The sequence below is a fragment of the Furipterus horrens genome, unplaced genomic scaffold, assembly GCF_987537825.1.
Source record: "Furipterus horrens unplaced genomic scaffold, mFurHor1.1.pri manual_scaffold_5, whole genome shotgun sequence".
NCBI classification, from domain to species: Eukaryota; Metazoa; Chordata; class Mammalia; order Chiroptera; family Furipteridae; genus Furipterus; species Furipterus horrens.
Genome location: NW_028327175.1, coordinates 187,669,028 through 187,686,592, shown reverse-complemented (window position 1 = coordinate 187,686,592; position 17,565 = coordinate 187,669,028). Strand labels below are relative to the sequence as shown.

The 17,565-nt window shown below is 43.5% G+C and overlaps 1 protein-coding gene across 2 annotated transcripts in view; it reads left to right on the top strand.

The window, feature by feature from the left end:
- The window catches only part of XPNPEP1 (X-prolyl aminopeptidase 1), a 55,443-nt gene that overhangs the window by 10,961 nt on the left and 26,917 nt on the right, over positions 1–17,565 (top strand). For both annotated transcript variants that reach the window (XM_090278560.1, XM_090278559.1), the window contains 2 exons: positions 3,894–4,018; positions 16,567–16,630. In XM_090278560.1, the coding sequence (XP_090134686.1) occupies positions 3,902–4,018; positions 16,567–16,630 (181 nt within the window). In that variant the 5' untranslated portion in view covers positions 3,894–3,901. The remainder of the gene's footprint in view (positions 1–3,893; positions 4,019–16,566; positions 16,631–17,565) is intronic.

Genomic DNA, 17,565 nt, shown 5'->3' with positions numbered 1-17,565 from the left:
AGTAACCCATTTAATCCTTATAAAAATTACCCTATGGGGATCACCAGCATGCCTTTCATCTTCTCCTTCTTTGATTGCCTTTTCAGCTGCTGCCACCTCCATGGTTGGGTCTTACAATTGCATCTGCTTTGTCCCCTCCTCAGCTCTAGCTGCTCATCCACTCACTTATTTTCAAGGCCTGGTGTTCTTGTGGCCACAGCTATGTCAACACCTTGCTCATTGTATCCTGCTTCCACTGTCCCAGCACATTGCCTCAGCCAGTGCATGTTACATCTTACCTGTTGGTTGCAGGATTAGGAGTTCTTTCATTGTGTCTGATGTAGGTGAGAAAGAAGTGGCTGTATCTGACCAAGGGAAAATGTGAGGAGCATGAAGGATGAGGAGAAAGGAGCAGGGGAAGCATTAAGAGTGGGGACGGGGACAGGTGACATTGTGGAGGGAAGCGTGAAAATGCCATTGTCATGGAGTAAGATCATCAGATGATACTGGTGATTTTGAGGAGGGAGGTCTGTCAAGTGAGGGAATTTGATAATGAGGCAGGGGATGGTGACAAAGGTCAGAATGTGGTGGTGAGGAGCGGGGTATGGTACCAGGAAGCAGAGGATGTCTTTGGCTCCATTTTGCCTTTGATGGTTTGCAATTTGTAACTGAGGGTTTTGTACTTGCCACTGGTTCTGTTGACTTTATTGATGAAGTTAGTGACCTGTAGATACTGTAGTCAACACTATTAACACCCAGTCAGTGCCATCAAAGTTCTTAAGTCCGAAAGTGCTCAAATAGAAGGCAGATTCTATAAGAAATTAATGATCTTAAATTGGATTCTATCATATATTTGCTTTTTAAAATTCCAGATGCCCAGGCTGTATTCTAATTAAACCAGAAGTTCCCCAGGTAGTTCTAATAGGCAGTCAAGGTTGAAATACTGCTCCAAAGGAAGTCTACATTTTTACTTGACTCTAAGAGTATTAAGTTACTTAGAAAGATGGTTTGGAAACAAGTTAAGTCTATTTCGAAGTTCCTCCAAGGTGGCATAATAAAGCTTTCAGATTCTGGCAAGCTTATGAGGTCTCAACAAGTTCCCTTTGGAACTCAGTGCAGGTGTTGACATATAAACTTAGGTCAGCCCAGATACCTCTGCTCCCTCTTTTTCAGATGGGTGAGAAATAATAGCTCAGTATGTCAGAGAAAAGGAAAGGCTGCCCCTCTGAAAAGTATTCAGAAGCAGTTGTAACGCAGGGAGCGTGGACATGTTTGAATTGTGAACAGGACTGTGTCCAGTGACTCTCTTTGAGTTGCTGTTGTCCTTCGGAGACTCCTTAGGTGAAGCCCCGAGGCTGGTGGCTAAAGCTGCCCTTGCTGCAGATTACGAATGGGACACTTTTTCTGTGGGTACCTTATAGGGGATTCTATTGGAGATAATCATATCGACTGATATATGGAAGCCCAAGGTGCTGATGATGAAGGAGAAAGAAGCAGATGAAAAAGTTAAGAAAAAAGATCCATACCTAGCAGGATACAAGCCATAGTGCATCAGGGTGCCAGTCCCTGAAGATGACCTACAGTATAATTGCTTCAATGTAACTCCGTTACTTGGAGCATTGTGTAGCAGAACATTTTTGGTTAAGTAAAACATTTTTTTTATTTGTTTTAAAAATGAGTTGGCAAAATCTAAACATTGACACTACCAAACACTGGCAAGGATGCGGAGCTACAGGAATTTTTATTTAATGGCGGGGCTGCAAAATGACACAGCCAGCTTGGAAGACAGTTTGATGGTTTCATATAAAACCAAATATACTCTTTATCGCAGTCATGCTCCTTGGTATTTACCCAAAGGAAATGAAAACTTATGTCCACACAATAACCTGTGCACAGATGCTTATGGTAGCCTTATTCATAATGGCTAAGACTTGAAAGCAACCAAGAAACCTTCAGTAGGCGAATGGGTAAACTATGCTATATCAGACAATGTATTATTATTTAGCACTGAAGGGAAATGAGCTCTTAAACCATGAAATGACATGGAGGAACCTTGAATTCTATTACTGGTAGGTGAGAGAAACCAAACTGAAAAGGTCATATATTGCATGATTCCAACTATTTGATTTTCTGGAAAAGGTAAAGCTATGGAGACAGTAAAAAGATGTGTTATCAGGAACTGTGGGTGGGGAGGGGGGAGGAATGAAGAGACTGAGCAGAGAGGACTTTTAGGGCAATGACAACTATTAAACTATTCTGTATAATACTGTAAATATGGATATATGCCATTATACATTTGTCAGACCCCACAGCATGTACCCAGGGTGAACTGTAATATAAATTATGAACTTCGGGGGATAATGATGTTTATCAGTTTTATTAAATGTACCACCCTGGTGGATGTCTTGCTAGTGGGGGAGGCTGTGTGTGTGAGGGGTTACGGCGTATAATGGGAACTTTCTACATTCTGCTCAATATAGCTAAGAATCTATAACTGTGCTAAAAGCATCCATTTAAAAATGATGTGGAAGACTTACTCTACTTTGAATTTTAATTACATATTTTTGTGCCAGTATATGGCATATAGTAAAATATGTACGATTATTCTTCTATAATTGACTTTTTATGAAGTTGTTATGTTATTTTAGCCATGGGACTGTAGCTATGTTATAGTTAATGTAGTCATATATCTATAGCTAGCATATAGTATGACTCATCAGAACTGTTTGTGGATATCAGTATTTGTTGTCTAGAAGAACCAGCTGTGAGGTAGTTTTAAAGTCAGCTTGTGTCTTCTGTGCCTTCATCACATGGTCTCATACTCACCAGGAGGCAACGCTCTTTTCATTTTGACTACTTAGAAATTAGTAAAAGTTTTAAGAATTTCTAGTAGGACTACGATTAATGTCCCTAACATTTTAAGAAATGATTTTTGCAATTCTGTTTCTATTTTGTATTTTTTAGAGCTGGTGACTCCAGCTCTAGTTTTATGGGGATGATAGGCTCCTCAGGACCCCTGAGGGCTCAGCTTGAAAACCCTGGATCTACTCTGCTTCCCCCATATTTTAGAGATGAGAACACAGAGTACTGAGGATCTGATCCCCTTTTCCCTGATGTTGCACACCCAGTTGGTAGCATATATTCACCACAACACACAACTTAAGTCTCTTGACTTCTAGTGGGCTGACCTTCCTCCCCATCTGTGGTTGGCTGTTTAACAAAAATATAACACATACCTTTCTTAAAGCAGACTTAAGCAGTAAAATACAAGAAGAAGAGAATAAAAATCCCCTTACCCAAAAGTAGCCACTATCAACATGTTGGCAAATGGCCTTCTAGAAAGTTTGCATATATACATGCAGAATTTTAAATAAGTAAGGACAATCTATACATGTTCTTTTGTAATCTGTTTATAATCACCTGCCAGTGTTGTTGATATCTTTGCAAATTAAAAAATATAGGCCTATGTAATTTTTTTTGGTATATATAATTTTTAATTGTTTCATAGTGTACTGCTGTATGTATGGTAATTTATTTAACCAATTATGTATCCCCTGCTCAATTTTTTTTTTTTTTTACTGTAAACAAAGATAAACACCTATGTCTTTGTGGAACTGTTTAATTACCTCCTTAGCATAAAATCCTAGAAGTTAAAGGGGTAACCAGTCAATTTGGAAATTAGTATTAGTAGTTGCTCAAGTTTTCTTGCCACAAATGTCTATTTGGAAGTGGTATTTAAGAACCGTAAACCTTACAGTTTGTGGCAGCTTTGGGTTTGGTTTAATGGTGGGTGGTCAGCTTGAGGTGCATCTGAGAGTGGGGCAGAACACAGTGGGTGTTTCTCTAGGGCTCTGAATTGTCATTGAGTTGCATGGGACAGGCTGGTTTTGGAACAAAGTCTCCTGTTGTTGCAGACGGCGGAATGCCTCCAAAGGTAACTTCAGAGCTGCTTCGGCAGCTGAGACAAGCTATGAAGAACTTGGAGTACGTGACAGAACCGATCCAGGCCTACATCATCCCATCGGGAGATGCCCACCAGGTACCGGGTGGAGATGGGCTGGTGATAGAACTCATCAGTCTCTCCTCTCATTTCATTCTTTCCCCCTAGACCCAATGTGTTTATCAGACTGTAGTTGTCAACCCACAGCTAAGCATGTCCTTCAGGGTTTGGCAGAGGGACCTGTGTCCAGTAGAGTTCCACTGAGTGCCTATTGGTTTGGTTTTGGCTTCTTTGTTTCCAATGAATATAGCCCGCTTTCAATAAATGGTGGAAGAATTAGTGGACAAACGAAGAGGCAGAAGTCTAGACCTTTCTGTTGCTGACACACTTTACTCTATCTCCTCTGTCACGCCTTGTCCCTAATAGAATTATCTGTCCTCCCTCCTTCTCTTCATCCAGTCTGCCACATCCTCTGGCATAGCTAGAAGAACATCAATAAAGTCATTAATTGATCTCTACCCTAGCAGGTTTTAGGGTTAGTTCTGAATATCACTCCCCTTTCACCCCAACCTCCATCTTTAATGAAAGCAACTCAGTGAAAGCCCTTTACCTCTGAAAACACTAGTGATTTAAATATGGGAGAATAGGGTTTGCAGAGGTGGAGACCTCATGTAATGGGGCCAAGAGGCAGAAGGATGAAAAGATTTTAGGATCTACTCTTTCAGGCCATTGAGTCAGCAAATGGTTGCGTGTCTTTGTGGTCATAGTACGATAGGGTTACAAAGATTAATTGAAGATGAAATTCCTGCCCTCACTGTGCTTGCAGTTTAGTCGAGAGATAAGACAATATACAAAGTACTGTTCTTCCATAGAGCCATCTATACTTATGTATTTTTTATAGCTTCTGCTAATATGCAAGGCACTGCCTTTGGTCTCATGCACGACATGAAGGTGAGAATGGTTCTGGTCTCAAGAAGCATGCAGCTTAGTAATGGAGTTAAGATGTGCATACACATGTCTCTTGCAAGGTGAAATGTGGCAGCACCATCAAGAAAATCTGAACAGAGGGCTGTGGAAGTTTGAGGGTGAGAGGGGAGGATGATGGAGGGCTTTATGGGCAGGGGAGGCATTTAAACTGGACCTTGAAGGATGTGTGCAGTTGAATAAGTGGTGGTGGGTGGAGAGGGATTCTAGGCAGAGAAGCAGGGAAGCTTGGAGCGCTTTTCAGTTCCCTAGTAGAAGCCCAGGGAAGTAAAAAGCAATAGTGAGAAATATGGTTGGTGTTCTAGAAGTCTTTAGTTACAGGTAACAGAAACTGCTTTGAGGTGCTTGAGCAATAAAAACACTTTATAGGAGTTTGGGGTCAGGGCCAGTGCGCTGGCATGGCTCCAGGTTATGAATGGTGCTCTCAGTCATACAATGTCAAGGTCAGGCTCTCATGGACCTGGGGGTGGGATCGTAGCTAGCCCTGAGGAAGAACTGGAAGGAACTAGTGTAAATAACCCATGGACATGTACAACAAGGTGGGGATTGATTGTGGGAGAAGGGGTGGGCTGGGTGAGGGGGAGGAATGGGGGGAAAAGTGGGACAACTGTAATAGAAAAACAATAAATAAATCAAAAATTAAAAAAAAAAAAGAACTGGGATGGGAAGGGTTTCAGTTCTTGCTGCAGATCAGTTTCTTTCTTACGCAACAAGGTAGATAGTAAAATATGTTGCCACCCAACAGTTCCCACACTTGCATCTTTTTATCTTTTACTTTCAAGATGCCAGATTGAGCTAGGAGCTTGGTGTTTACCCTTGGTCCTTTGTGTGTATGTGTGTGTGTGTGTATGTGTGTGTGTGATGACATATGGCACAGATGTGGCTGATGAGGGCCCACCGTGTTGGACGGGGTGGCAGATAAGAGTATTTCTGTATTTGAGAAAAGTTTCCAAAAGACGTCCTCCATGTTAGCTGGCCTCCTTTCTGCCCCTCCTCAAAGTTGCTGGACCAAATGGTTGTGACTGTAGCAGGCTAATATTAACTGGGGGACACCATCAAGACGGGACTCCTGCCTGGAAACATGAACTTTCTTGGCTTAGCATTGTTTACCTCCTTAATTTTCTAAGTGCACAGTACAGTAGTGTTAACTATATGCACATTGTTGTGCAACAGATCTCTAGAACGTCGTCCTTTCTCAGAACTATGTACCCGTTGGACAACTTCCCACCTTCCCCCAGAATCATCGTTCTACTCCCTATTTCTGAGTTTGGCTGCTTACCTTGTAGAAGTGGAATCATGAAGTATTGTTTTTATTTTGTATTGCTTATTTCATTTAGTATAATGTCCTCAAGGTTTATCCATGGTGCAGCTTATAACAGGATTTCCTTTTTTAAGGCTGAATGATATTACATTGTATTTATATATACTACGTTTTCTTCATTCGTTCATCTGTTGTTGGACATTTAGGTTGCTCTTACCTCTTGGCTCTTGTGAATAATTCTGCAGTGAACGTGGGTATGTTCGCTCCAAGATCTTGTTTTTAATTCTTTTGGGTATATACCCAGAAGTTGGATTTCTGACTTATATAGTGATTCTATTTTTAATTTTTTGAGGAACCTTCATACTGTTTTCTACGGTGGCTGCACCACTGTGCATTCCCACCAACATTCTTAGCAACACTTGTTATTTGCTGGGTTTTTTTGGATACTGACATCTTAACGGGTATGAGGCGATACCTCACTGTGGTTTTGACTAGCATTTCCCCATTGATAATTGATGTTGAGCATCTTTTCATGCGCTTGTTTGCCATTTTTCTATCTTCTTTAGAGACATGTCTGTTCAAGTCCTTTGCCCATTTGAATACTTTCTTAATTACAGAATTTCTCAGGGCCTTTAATATATTCTTGTGCATTGTGTAACTCTAAGAATTAGATGAAGTATTGAGCATTTTTTAGACTTAAATGTCCATGGACTTCCCACAGCTGTCTCATGGGTGGCCTAGGGGACTCCTGTTCCATGTTGACCCACAATAGCACTTCTCCTATCATGATGGGTTAGAACTTGCTCCTCAAAGAGGTGAGAGGAAGGGGAGATCAGTGTGTGGAGAGGGGAGGCCACTGAAGCTGAGGGTTTAGCCTGTAAAAGCAGATGGAGGGGGAGGTGAGAGTACGAGGTATGAGTATAGGAGAAGTAGAAGACCGAGCTGGAAGGGGGGTTGGTGGCACGGGAGAAGCTGGGTACGTTAATATTAAATTTGGTAGACAGTGACTGGTGAGGTTTAGGGTGGGGTTGGTAATAGAATTCTTCCATTCACCTCTGTTCTCTTGAATAGATGAATAAGATTCATCATCTTCATAGGAGCCAAAGTTTCATCTTGACTGAGGACTAGATGAGTAAGTAGGTTGGCTGGCACAGGAGGTATAAGAAGTAAAGGAACCAGGTACCCCACTTTTTAAGAAGAGTGGACCTGGGCTTTGTTCTCAAGGGATTCCAGGCCCCCATGATGGGCTCTTCTCCACCTCCTGTCAGTCCCAGGCCTGAGCCTTTGGCCTTGTGCTCCACGTCACATGGATCCTCTGCTGAATTCACAAGTGGTATTTTTTATCTCTTGCCTTTCAGGCATTAGGCCATTGTCCTGGGCTGATTTGCTTGCCTCCGTCTCAGCAGGATGGTGGTTCCTGTGTCTGGACCACTTTATGTAGCAGTTGGTTTGGGGTCTCCTGTAAGTCCCTCTATCAATCAGGGTTCTCCAGAGAACCCAATAGGATATGTAGAGAGAGCTATACGAGTATGTAGAGAGATTTAGTTTGTGAGGGATTAGCTCACACAGCAGCAGCTCCCCTGGTTCTCAGATCTTCAGGTTTGGACAGAACCGTACCTCTGGCTCTCCTGGTCTCTTTCAGCCTGCAGAGGCACCGATGGTGTAAGTCTGTCTCTGACTGAAGATCCGAGAACCTAGAATGCTGATGTCGAAGGGCAGGAGCAGATGGACGTTTCAGTATAAACAGGAGAAAGCAAATTTGCCCTTCCTCCACCTCTTTGTTCTATTCAGACCCTCAATGAATGGGCTGCTGCTCGTGTACCTTGATTGGTGAGGGTAATCTTTATCCTGTCTACTGATTCAAGTGTTAATCTCTCCCAGAAAGAATGTCACAGATGCCTCCAGAAATAATGTTCTACCAGCTAGCTTTCTGGGAATCCCTTAGCCTGGCCAAGGTGACACAAAATTAACCATGACACTCTGCTAGCACACTGTTGCCTGAAATTGGGTCTCTCCTTCAAAAGAGGTCTCCCAGGCAGTCATGGAGCCACAACCAAAGATGCCTAATAGTTCTACTTTATGTTCCTTCACCTCCAGGGAGGCCTCGTTATATAAAAAGATTTGACCTGTAAGTCTTACTTGAATTAAAAAGTGAAGGTTTTGGTGAAGGGTGTGTTAGAAGTTTTATAGTGTTGGTATTTCAGTTTCAGTTTTGTTTTGCCTGGAGTCACGATACATATCTATGATTACTAGCAGGGGAGGCTCTTGTAGTCAAGGCAAGTTTATCTTGATATTCTTGGTCTTGGATGCTGTTCCTGAGCCAACTATTTTTGTCATCACAAAGCCGGTTTTGGTCCAATAGCCTTATTTATTTTTAAAAATTCTCTTTGACAGTAGGTGGGGGCCTAATATATACCCAGAGCAATTCTTTGTTATATTTTGGAAATGGCAGTGACTCTGGCCAGACCACAGGCGATACTCCAGGCTTTCCCTCTGTGCTTTCATCACTTAATGATCCTAGAATATCAGAATTGTATGGCTCCTGCCTAGATTAGGCAGTTGAGGCTCTAATCCTAGAAACATGTGTTTTCCGACAATATCCTAAAAGCACATAAAATAAAGCTTGCTCTATATTAGCTGCCACTTGTTGCAAACATCACTGTTTAAGCTTTGTAAACTTCTGTTCTTACGCTAGTACTGTCCTCTACTCCCTCCGCCTCTCCCTCACCTTTTTCTTTTATAATTTTTTCCTGTTGTAGCTTCGCCTTCTGCCCTGTAAGGTGGGAGGAGTTGTGTTGTGTTTATTTGGTGCGTGTTTTCTGACGGCCTGCTCAGGGCTCAGTATTGGGGCAAGTGCTGAGGGCAGGCGGTTAACATACAGGTAAGCGTATGGGCTCTGAAGACTGTCTAGGTTCAGATGCCGGATTTGACACTTAACCAGCTGCTTGGCCTCAGGCAAATTACCTCAGGTTCCTGAGGATCAGTTAAACTCTTTGGGTCTCAGTTTCCCCATCTGCAAAACGGGGATAGGGACATATCCACCCCATAGGAATGGTGTCAGGATTAAATGCATTAATAGATGTAAAGGCTTAAAGCATGTCTGTCACCTGAGAAGTCTCATTATGTTGCTATTGTCGTTATTACTGTTGCAGAGATGAATGAGGGAAGATGCCTCCTAAGGAGATTTTAAGAGTACATGAGCCAGTCACGGGTGCTGACACAAAATGTTAGGGAAGCACCAGCTCAGTGCTATGAGTAGAAACATGTAGAGTACATGTGTAATTTTAAATATTCCGTAGCCATATTAAAAAAGTGAAAAACCGTGAACGTCATCAAAAATATATTTTATTTACCTCATTATATCCAAAATGTTATCATTTTAATGTATCACCAATATAAAAAAATATTAAATTATTAATGAGCTATTTTACATTTCTTTTTGTATTGATAATAGTCTGTCTTCTAATCCGGTGCACCTTACATTTACAAAACATGTCAATCTGAATGTGAAGTGTTCATTGAAAATATCTGATCTGTGTTTATATTTCACAAAGTTTACAGTTGAAAAAGGAGGCTTCTAGACCCAGGTTGTTCTAAACATACTTAAAAATTTTCTGGTAACTGGATCTTGAGCATCAGTGTTAAAAATTGTGTTTAAATGAATTAAAATGCAACAAAATTAAACATTCAGTTCCTCAGGCACATTAGTCACATTTCAAGTGCTCAGCAGCCACATGTGGCTGATAGCTACCGTAATGGACAGTGCAAATTTAGATAAAGTGTGGACTAAATTCATAGGTGAGAGGGACTATGTTAAGCTGGCAGGTCCAGGAAGGCTTCATGGAGGAAGTACATTTAACTGGAATGTGAACAGGTGGAATTTAAATGCTTAAGAGATAGAGAAGTACAAGAAATATCATAAGCAAATCCATGGAAGTAGGAGAACATGAATAATGATAACCTTGAAAAAGGAGGAAAAACAAGGGGGGCCTGGTCAAGGCCACTCATGAGCTCCCTGTGACTGGTCATGGGTGTCCTTGACCACCAGAGTCAGGAGTTTAGGTTTTTGTTAGATAGTAGGGATGCACTGAAGGTCTTTGAAAGAGGGAGTGGCGTGATTTACCAGAGGGAGCGTTGTTCAGTGTGGACTGGAGAAGAGAACATGGGAAACCTGTTAGCAGGCTGTTGTAGGATCCCAGAGGGCTTGAGCTTGACTGCTGGCTTTAGGGTCAGAGAAGAGGGGAAGGGTTCAGAGAAGGAGAACAGAGCTCGAGTGTGGACCTTCTAGGCAGATGGCAGGGGGTATTGGGAAGTCTGGAAGCCAGGTGTTTCTGGTGCCATCCATAGAAAGAGACAAGAAGTCCTGAGTTCCTTGTTTCAGTTTCTGTGGAGAGGTGGGGCATAATTGGGGTGACTGTTCAGTGGGATCCTGGGTCCCTGCCAGGACTGTGAGGACAAGGAGGATGGGTTGGCTTAGTGTGTGACCTGCCGCATCTGCCTCCTCAGTAATGGAGAGCTTGCTGTTCTTTGTAACCCTTGTTCCTAATTGTTTCATTTCAGGCTAGATTCAGGGATGATGGAATTTCTCCTCTGGGTGGAGAAGGGAGGGTGCTGGAGAATGAAGGGGAATCTTGAATTCTGTCTTCTGTGTATTTTCTAAAAGACAAATACAGACACCCACACACTGTTCTGTGTTAGAGAGAAAACGTACCCCAAATGCATAATTACGCAAGGACTTGGCACACCAGGGGTCTGCTTCTCTGCAGCTGTAGGGCTTTTTCTATGTAAACTCTTAACAAGGCTTGTGGTGTTAATGAGTTTGGGCCCAGGGGGCCTTTTACAGTGAGAAATTGTCCATTTTCTCTGGTAATCTGGGTGCTTTCGGGGACCATCTAAGTCAAACATTGAGGTTGGTGGGCACCATGAGCCCAACCAGGAGAGGCATTGGTTGGGGCTGAACCTCTTAGAAATCTGAATTCTTCATCCTCCCCATCTTTAAGGCTCCCCACTCCCCTCTTAAGATCAGGGTAGCCAGAGGTTCACGTTCTGTCAGGGGTGACTCTGCCAACTGAGTTTTTGACTGTATTTATGGTTCCTCCTTCTGGAAGACATGAATCAGATTTTCCTAAACTCTTTGTATCCTATTCTCATTCCTCCTGGAGTCGGCTTCCTGTTTTGTTTTGTATTTCTTAAACAGACTCTCTCCTGGGGTGGGGGTGGTGATTTTCATCCCAGGGCAATTTTATCCATTCTGTTAATCAGAGTAATGCTAGCTGTGGTGATATGCCTTGAAGTTTCAGTGGCCTGGTTGTGTGGAGCCTTTCACCAGGAAGAAGAGTGATTTAGGGATCTAGGCTCTTTCCATCCTATGACACCACCAGCTGGCAGAGGGGAAGGAGTATGGTGAAGACACACACATATTCCCTACCCTGACCCAGGCATCATTTCCACCCACATTTCATTGGTGAGAACTAGTCACTAGTCATGTGACCCTCCAAAATGCAAGGTGGCCTGGTAAATGAAGTCCTGGATGGAAAGCCTGTTTTCAGCAACTATACACTAAGGAAAAGGTATAAAGCTGTTTTTCCCACATACCTTGACTTGGTTTCATTTAAGAGAGAAGAAAATGCCAAAGAGTGGACGTTGCCTTAGTATTTGGGGACAAGTAGCCCTTGTCTCCGGTCACAATCTAACCTGTGGGACACGTAGCCATTTGCTCATTTAGTTTCAGAACCTAGTATGTCTGAGGCACCGTGCCAGACTCACGGCTTACGAGGGTGAAGGCTTGGGAGTGGCAAAGGCATCACTGCAGCAGGGGCCCTAATGACCTGAGTTATGCTTATCTCTCCACTCAGCTATCAGCCTTGCTTAGCCCTTGTCATCTGCATGTGGCCACGTTGACTTTCCTTCTTAAAACCGGGCTCTGATTGCCCTGGCCAGTGTGGCTCAGTTGGTTGGAGCGTTGTCCTGTAACCAGAAGGTTGTGGGTTTGAATCCCAGTCAGGACACATACCTGGGTTATGGATTTTATCCCTGGCCCGGGTGCCTCTGATCCCTGGTCCTGGCACGTACAGGAGGCAACCGATGGATGTTTCTCTCACATCGGTTTCTCTCTCTCCTTCCTTTCTCTCTAAAAGCAATGAAAAAAGTGTGATTGTAGTCCTTGACCATTGTCTTCAGCCTCCCTCTCCAAGATTGTCGGCTGCCACTCCCTTGAACTTTCTGCCCCAGCAGTCAGGATAATTGGTGTCCTCCCTCCGCTCTCTCTCCCTCACACACCCACCCACCTCTTCCTTCTTGGCCTTCTCGCATCTTTCCCCCTCCCTGTATGGCTCTCGGCTTCTCCTTACCTGTCCATAGTGGCCTCAGTCAACTCCCTGATCTCAGCCTATGGATTCACAGCAGATCTGAGTGTCCTTGAAACTATAGTAAATACGATGTTGCATATCCAGCATAGTTTATGTGGCTATTTATTAGGGCTAATATTTCATGCATATCTGTCTTATTTTGCTGGCTAGATTGTCTACTCCAGGAACATACTTTATTATGTTTCCTATAGAGTCTAGTGCATCACCTGCTGAGTCATGTGTCGATTGCTTTATGTGACACCTCAACCCTCCATTGTGGGCATTTTTGTCATCAATAGATGAAGTTGAGCCCAAGGTTTACCCAGCTACTAAGTGGGAGAGCCAGGCTTGAACCACAGGTGTGACTCCTGGGTATAGGGGAAATCTGTATGTGGTTGATGAAGGTAGAGCTAAATGCAATGTAGGCCATGTTCTTGGTTTCCTCAGAGTTTACAATCCAGTTGTATAGACCAGATGTGCACAGTCTCTCTACACAATAAAAGAGGCCGCTTGGTTGTGTGGCAAGGGCTTTTGAAAGTCAGACCTGAGCTCAGATCTCAGCTCTGCCACTTAGAGCAGTGGTTCCTTGGAGAAATAATTTATTTCTCTGAACTTTGATTTTTAAACAGTCTGTATATGGGAAGGATGATTCCTTCCAGAGCAGTTTTGGGGATTAGAATTAGAGGAAATGGAGGAAATGAATGTAGCTATTGGCAACTAGTAGGTATGTAGTAAATCTTAGCCAATATTATGAGGAGGGACCCCAAAAACCTAGAATTTATTTATAAGAAATTGTGTATTCTTACATGTTTAAACTTCAGTCACCTTTAAAGTACTCTCCATTTGATGCAACATATACCTATCAAGACGTTTTCCCACTGCGCAAAGATGTATTCAAACTCGCCTATTTTGATGCCTTTTACTGCTTTTGCTGTTTTTTGTTTCACCTCTTTCACATTGGTAAAACGTTTCCCTTTGAGGACTTTTTCATCTGGGCACACACAAAAAAAGTCACTCGGGGTGAGATCAGGTGAATAGGAAGGGTTATCATCGTTCAAGGCAGGGCATGGATAAATGCCAGCGAGGATGCTCCTGTAAAATTCAGAGATGTGGAAGGTTGTTGAAAACTGGATGAGCCAGAAAGCCTTGTGGAAGACAGTGCATTTAGGCTGGGGTTTGAGAGATGGCTAAGTTTCACCCGCCCCCTGCCCATCATCCCTCTAGTTTACAGATATGCTTTATTTGGCTGTGTATTATTGAATATTTACATTGTTTGAATTAGATGCCAAAATTTAAAAATTGGGCGATCTCTCATGAACACACATATCTTTATCTTCTAAAATATTGATGGTTGTCAGGGAGTGGCCTGCATTCCTTCACGGCAGGACTCAGAGCTGAGTAGGAGCCGCTCTCTCTAAACACATGTCCTTGTCCTGCTTCACTAGTTTAGTTTACCAGCCTGTACCCTAAGGCATCTGAGTTTGAAGCTCCAGTTATAATTTCTTCTTATCTTTTTCTTATTGGATAAAGTACTACCTTCCTATTGCTGCTATAACAAATTACTACAAACTTAGTGGATTACACAACACAAATTTATTATCTTGCAGTTCCGTAGGTCTGAGGTCTAAAGTGGTCAGTGTTTTGAAAAGCTCACTCTGAGTGTGTGCAAAGAGTGGATTGTAAGGGCAGTGGTCCAGGTAGAGATGGTGGAGGCTTGAACTCAGTACTGATATTACAGATGGAGGGAATTGGATGGATTTTGGAGAAGAAGTCAACAGCTGTGCTTCTGTGCTTCTTTACTTGCATGCTACAACTTTGGCTTGTTTTAGACCTTTTGCTGCTCTCAGGGGAGAATGGGCCCGGGCTTTGCCAGCTTTCTGGTTGGGGGAAGAATAGGAGGCTTGGGCCCAGTGCTTGTCTGGCCTCTGTTTAGCCTGCTGATGTGGAGGTGACAGATTTGGTAAACAATGTCTCTCTGGCGCGTTGACCACTTAGGTCATGTCTAGACATTCTTGCCCCAGACCTCATCTTGATTCCAAACCCAACATTTCCACCTGTTGTTCATATGTCACCTTCCTTTAGAGAAACCTTCCTCCTGCCTTTGCTGATGAGTACGTAAACTCTAGGTAAACCCTGTGGGTTCCCTGTCCTTCCTCTGAGGCTTGCCCAGATTGGGGGGCAGCATTCCTCCAGAACTGTGTCCCTGAGTGGAAGAGCCCAGCTGGCCAAGATGAGTAGTACTTTCTCTGCCAGACCTTTGTTAGTGTCCTCACTGTGTGTCACAGGTGGAAGAACCCCAAGCCAGGGGAACATCCTTGTCGATCGAGAGTATCCTCTCTGCGCCTTCCTGCACTGTGATTTTTAGCATAAGAGTTATTTTTGTTAATCCAGTGTTCCCAGCCTGTTAGATGCTTTTTCACCTGCCAGGAAGCGGAACTTAACAATATCCCTTCCACTGCAAACATAGAGCGCTCTTATGTTCCTGGTGAGTTGTTTTAAACATTAAGTTCCTGTTCCTCAAAGTAGTCCTAGGAGAAGGGTGACACCCCTCTCTCCACCCATTTTTGCCCCTTTTTCAGTCTTGCACCATGATTACTGGGTTAATTAAACGAATGAGGATTCTACAGTTGATACCTTTGACAGCTATTTATTTCTATGTCCTTAGTGCTAACTATGAAATGTTACTTTATGGTTTGGGGATAAAACAGGCAGCTGCTGTTGTTGCATTTAACAATCTGAAATGACCCTTTTCCAAAATGAGGAACTGCACCCAGGAGGGGTGATGCGACCTGTTGTGGACCACATAGCTGGGCTGGTAGAGGGCAGGTGTGGCTCAGAGCTCCTTTAACCTGCTGGCTTTTTTTAGCATCTCTGTGGTAGTGGTCTTGTGGCTGTTTTGAGGACATGATTGTGGCTGCCTTGGTGAAAAGAGAAGCTCTCACTCACACAGCAGTAGTGAATCATGGGCACCCTTTCCCCTGACATCATGTGGACCACCTAAAATGCCTCAGGGTCTAGCCAGAAGCCCCATATTGTATCCTAAGCATTCTTAACCTTGTCAGGTACTTTAGCTCGGAGAAACCTACTAACAGGAAGAGCAGCAGGTATGTTCTCAAGGAGATCCTGGCCCTGCTGTTGACCTGGCAGTGGGCACGTTACTTAAAGACTCTATCTTTGAACCTCCCTCTTCTCATTTGATGTTGGTCTTATCCTGGAGAGTCGTCATGGGGATGAGATAATGTGTCAAATGGGGGCAGCATGGTGTAAGGCTTCAGAATCTAGGTTCTGGAGCTGACAGCCCAGGTTCAAATCCTGCCTCTGCTACTTAACTAGCTGCGAGACTTCGGGCAAGTTACACGCCCCATTGACTATTACCAGAAGTTGCGTACTGTCGCCTCATACTCTCTTCCTAGGAATTCAGTCCCTAATTCCCTTCCATTCAGAGGCTGGGGGATTATCATCTGGGAAGGACCTGGATTTGGACATGATGTTTTATTTTGCTAAAGCCTCCTGGATTGGAGGAAGTGTTTCCCCTCTTTCCGTAACAAGAAGGGACAGGGTCTGTTTGCATGGGAGCAATTGGTGACGCTCCCTTAGAAAGGAACACAAACAGAAAATTCAGAAACAAGAGATTTAAGTTACAGAATTATTGGCACTTAAACCAAAATTCAGCCTTACTTTTCAGAAAAATAACAGATGCCTAAATGCCACTGGTAAGGAAGAGGGAAGGCTATTGGTTTGTTTTTTTAATAAGATCTCAGTGAGGAAAGAGCAGTTTTGATCTGTTTCTCTTGACTTGCTTTGCTCTGCAGATGAGGAAATAGAGGCTAATGGGAAAAGCTCTTTGAGCCCTTAATTAATTAGGGTCTTATGCACTGTGTGCTGAATTTTTTTTTAATGTTCAGCTTGCCTTTTAAGCTAGACCGTCTGTTCCTTGAAGGCAGGTGCCAAGGACTTGCCAGCCTTGGTACCCTGTGCTGGGCCTAGCACACGGCTGAGCTGGTCCGCGCCAGCACGCGACTGCCTGGGTCCAGTGCCTCCCCTTTGTTTTCCAGAGTGAGTACATTGCTCCGTGTGACTGTCGGCGGGCCTTCATCTCTGGATTCGATGGCTCTGCGGGTGAGTCGCTAAATTCTCTCTGTTCTTTCTGTACTTTTGTTCACCTCCCAAAAATAACTGGCACGAGTTCCAGCCTGTGATATAGTACCAAAAAGAAAATGCAAACCAGACGTTCCCCATCGAGCCCCTCCAGAAAAGTGTGAGTTTCCAGCGTCCTCTGGCTCCCGACAGTCCCCTTTTAGTGACCCTTTTCTGTATGCCTTTGCTTTTAAAGTTTTAAAAAGTTTTTACTTAAAAAATGTTTTTGAACTTTGTATTGAATATAACATAAGTACAGAAAATCATCAATTAGACTGAATATACCTGTGCAACTAGCACTACAAATAATAAATAGGGCCCTAATATCTTCCAGCACCCCCACCTTATCTTACTGGTCCTGCTTAAATCTCCAAATGGCTGGCTTTTGATTTCTCGCTTCACTTTTGACTTAAGTAATGTTTATGTTTAGCCTCTTTGGTCCCTGCCCTGACTTTTCCAAAGCTGTTGTGCACTTGAGATTTAGGGTGTGTTTCCCACTTGATTCTTGCATCCCTTAAGCTAGCTAGATTTGGCGAGAGCCCCTCTCTCAGCCTACTGCTTCCTTTGATGTAAGTGCTTGTGTTGGTTGGCACTTAGCATTGGTTTTGGCTGACACCGCTGCCAAAAGCCCTAAGTTCTGCCAGGTCTGTGGGAACTGAGGGCAGGTAGAGGTGGAAGGCACAAATTCCCACTGAATCATCGGGAACACCAACAGGGTCTGGTTGGTCTTTCTTGGGAAAGGTGACACACTCCTTTGGGGTGTCTGGTGGAGAAGATCACAGCGATTGCTGCACAGAACTGTTTCTACCTCTCTCTTACTGATTATGAAGCCATTTGGGCTGTAGATTCACAAGCCTCTGTTCTACTGGCCTTGACTCATGCTGCATAGGTCGGGGCCTTTCTGTGCAGGGATCAGT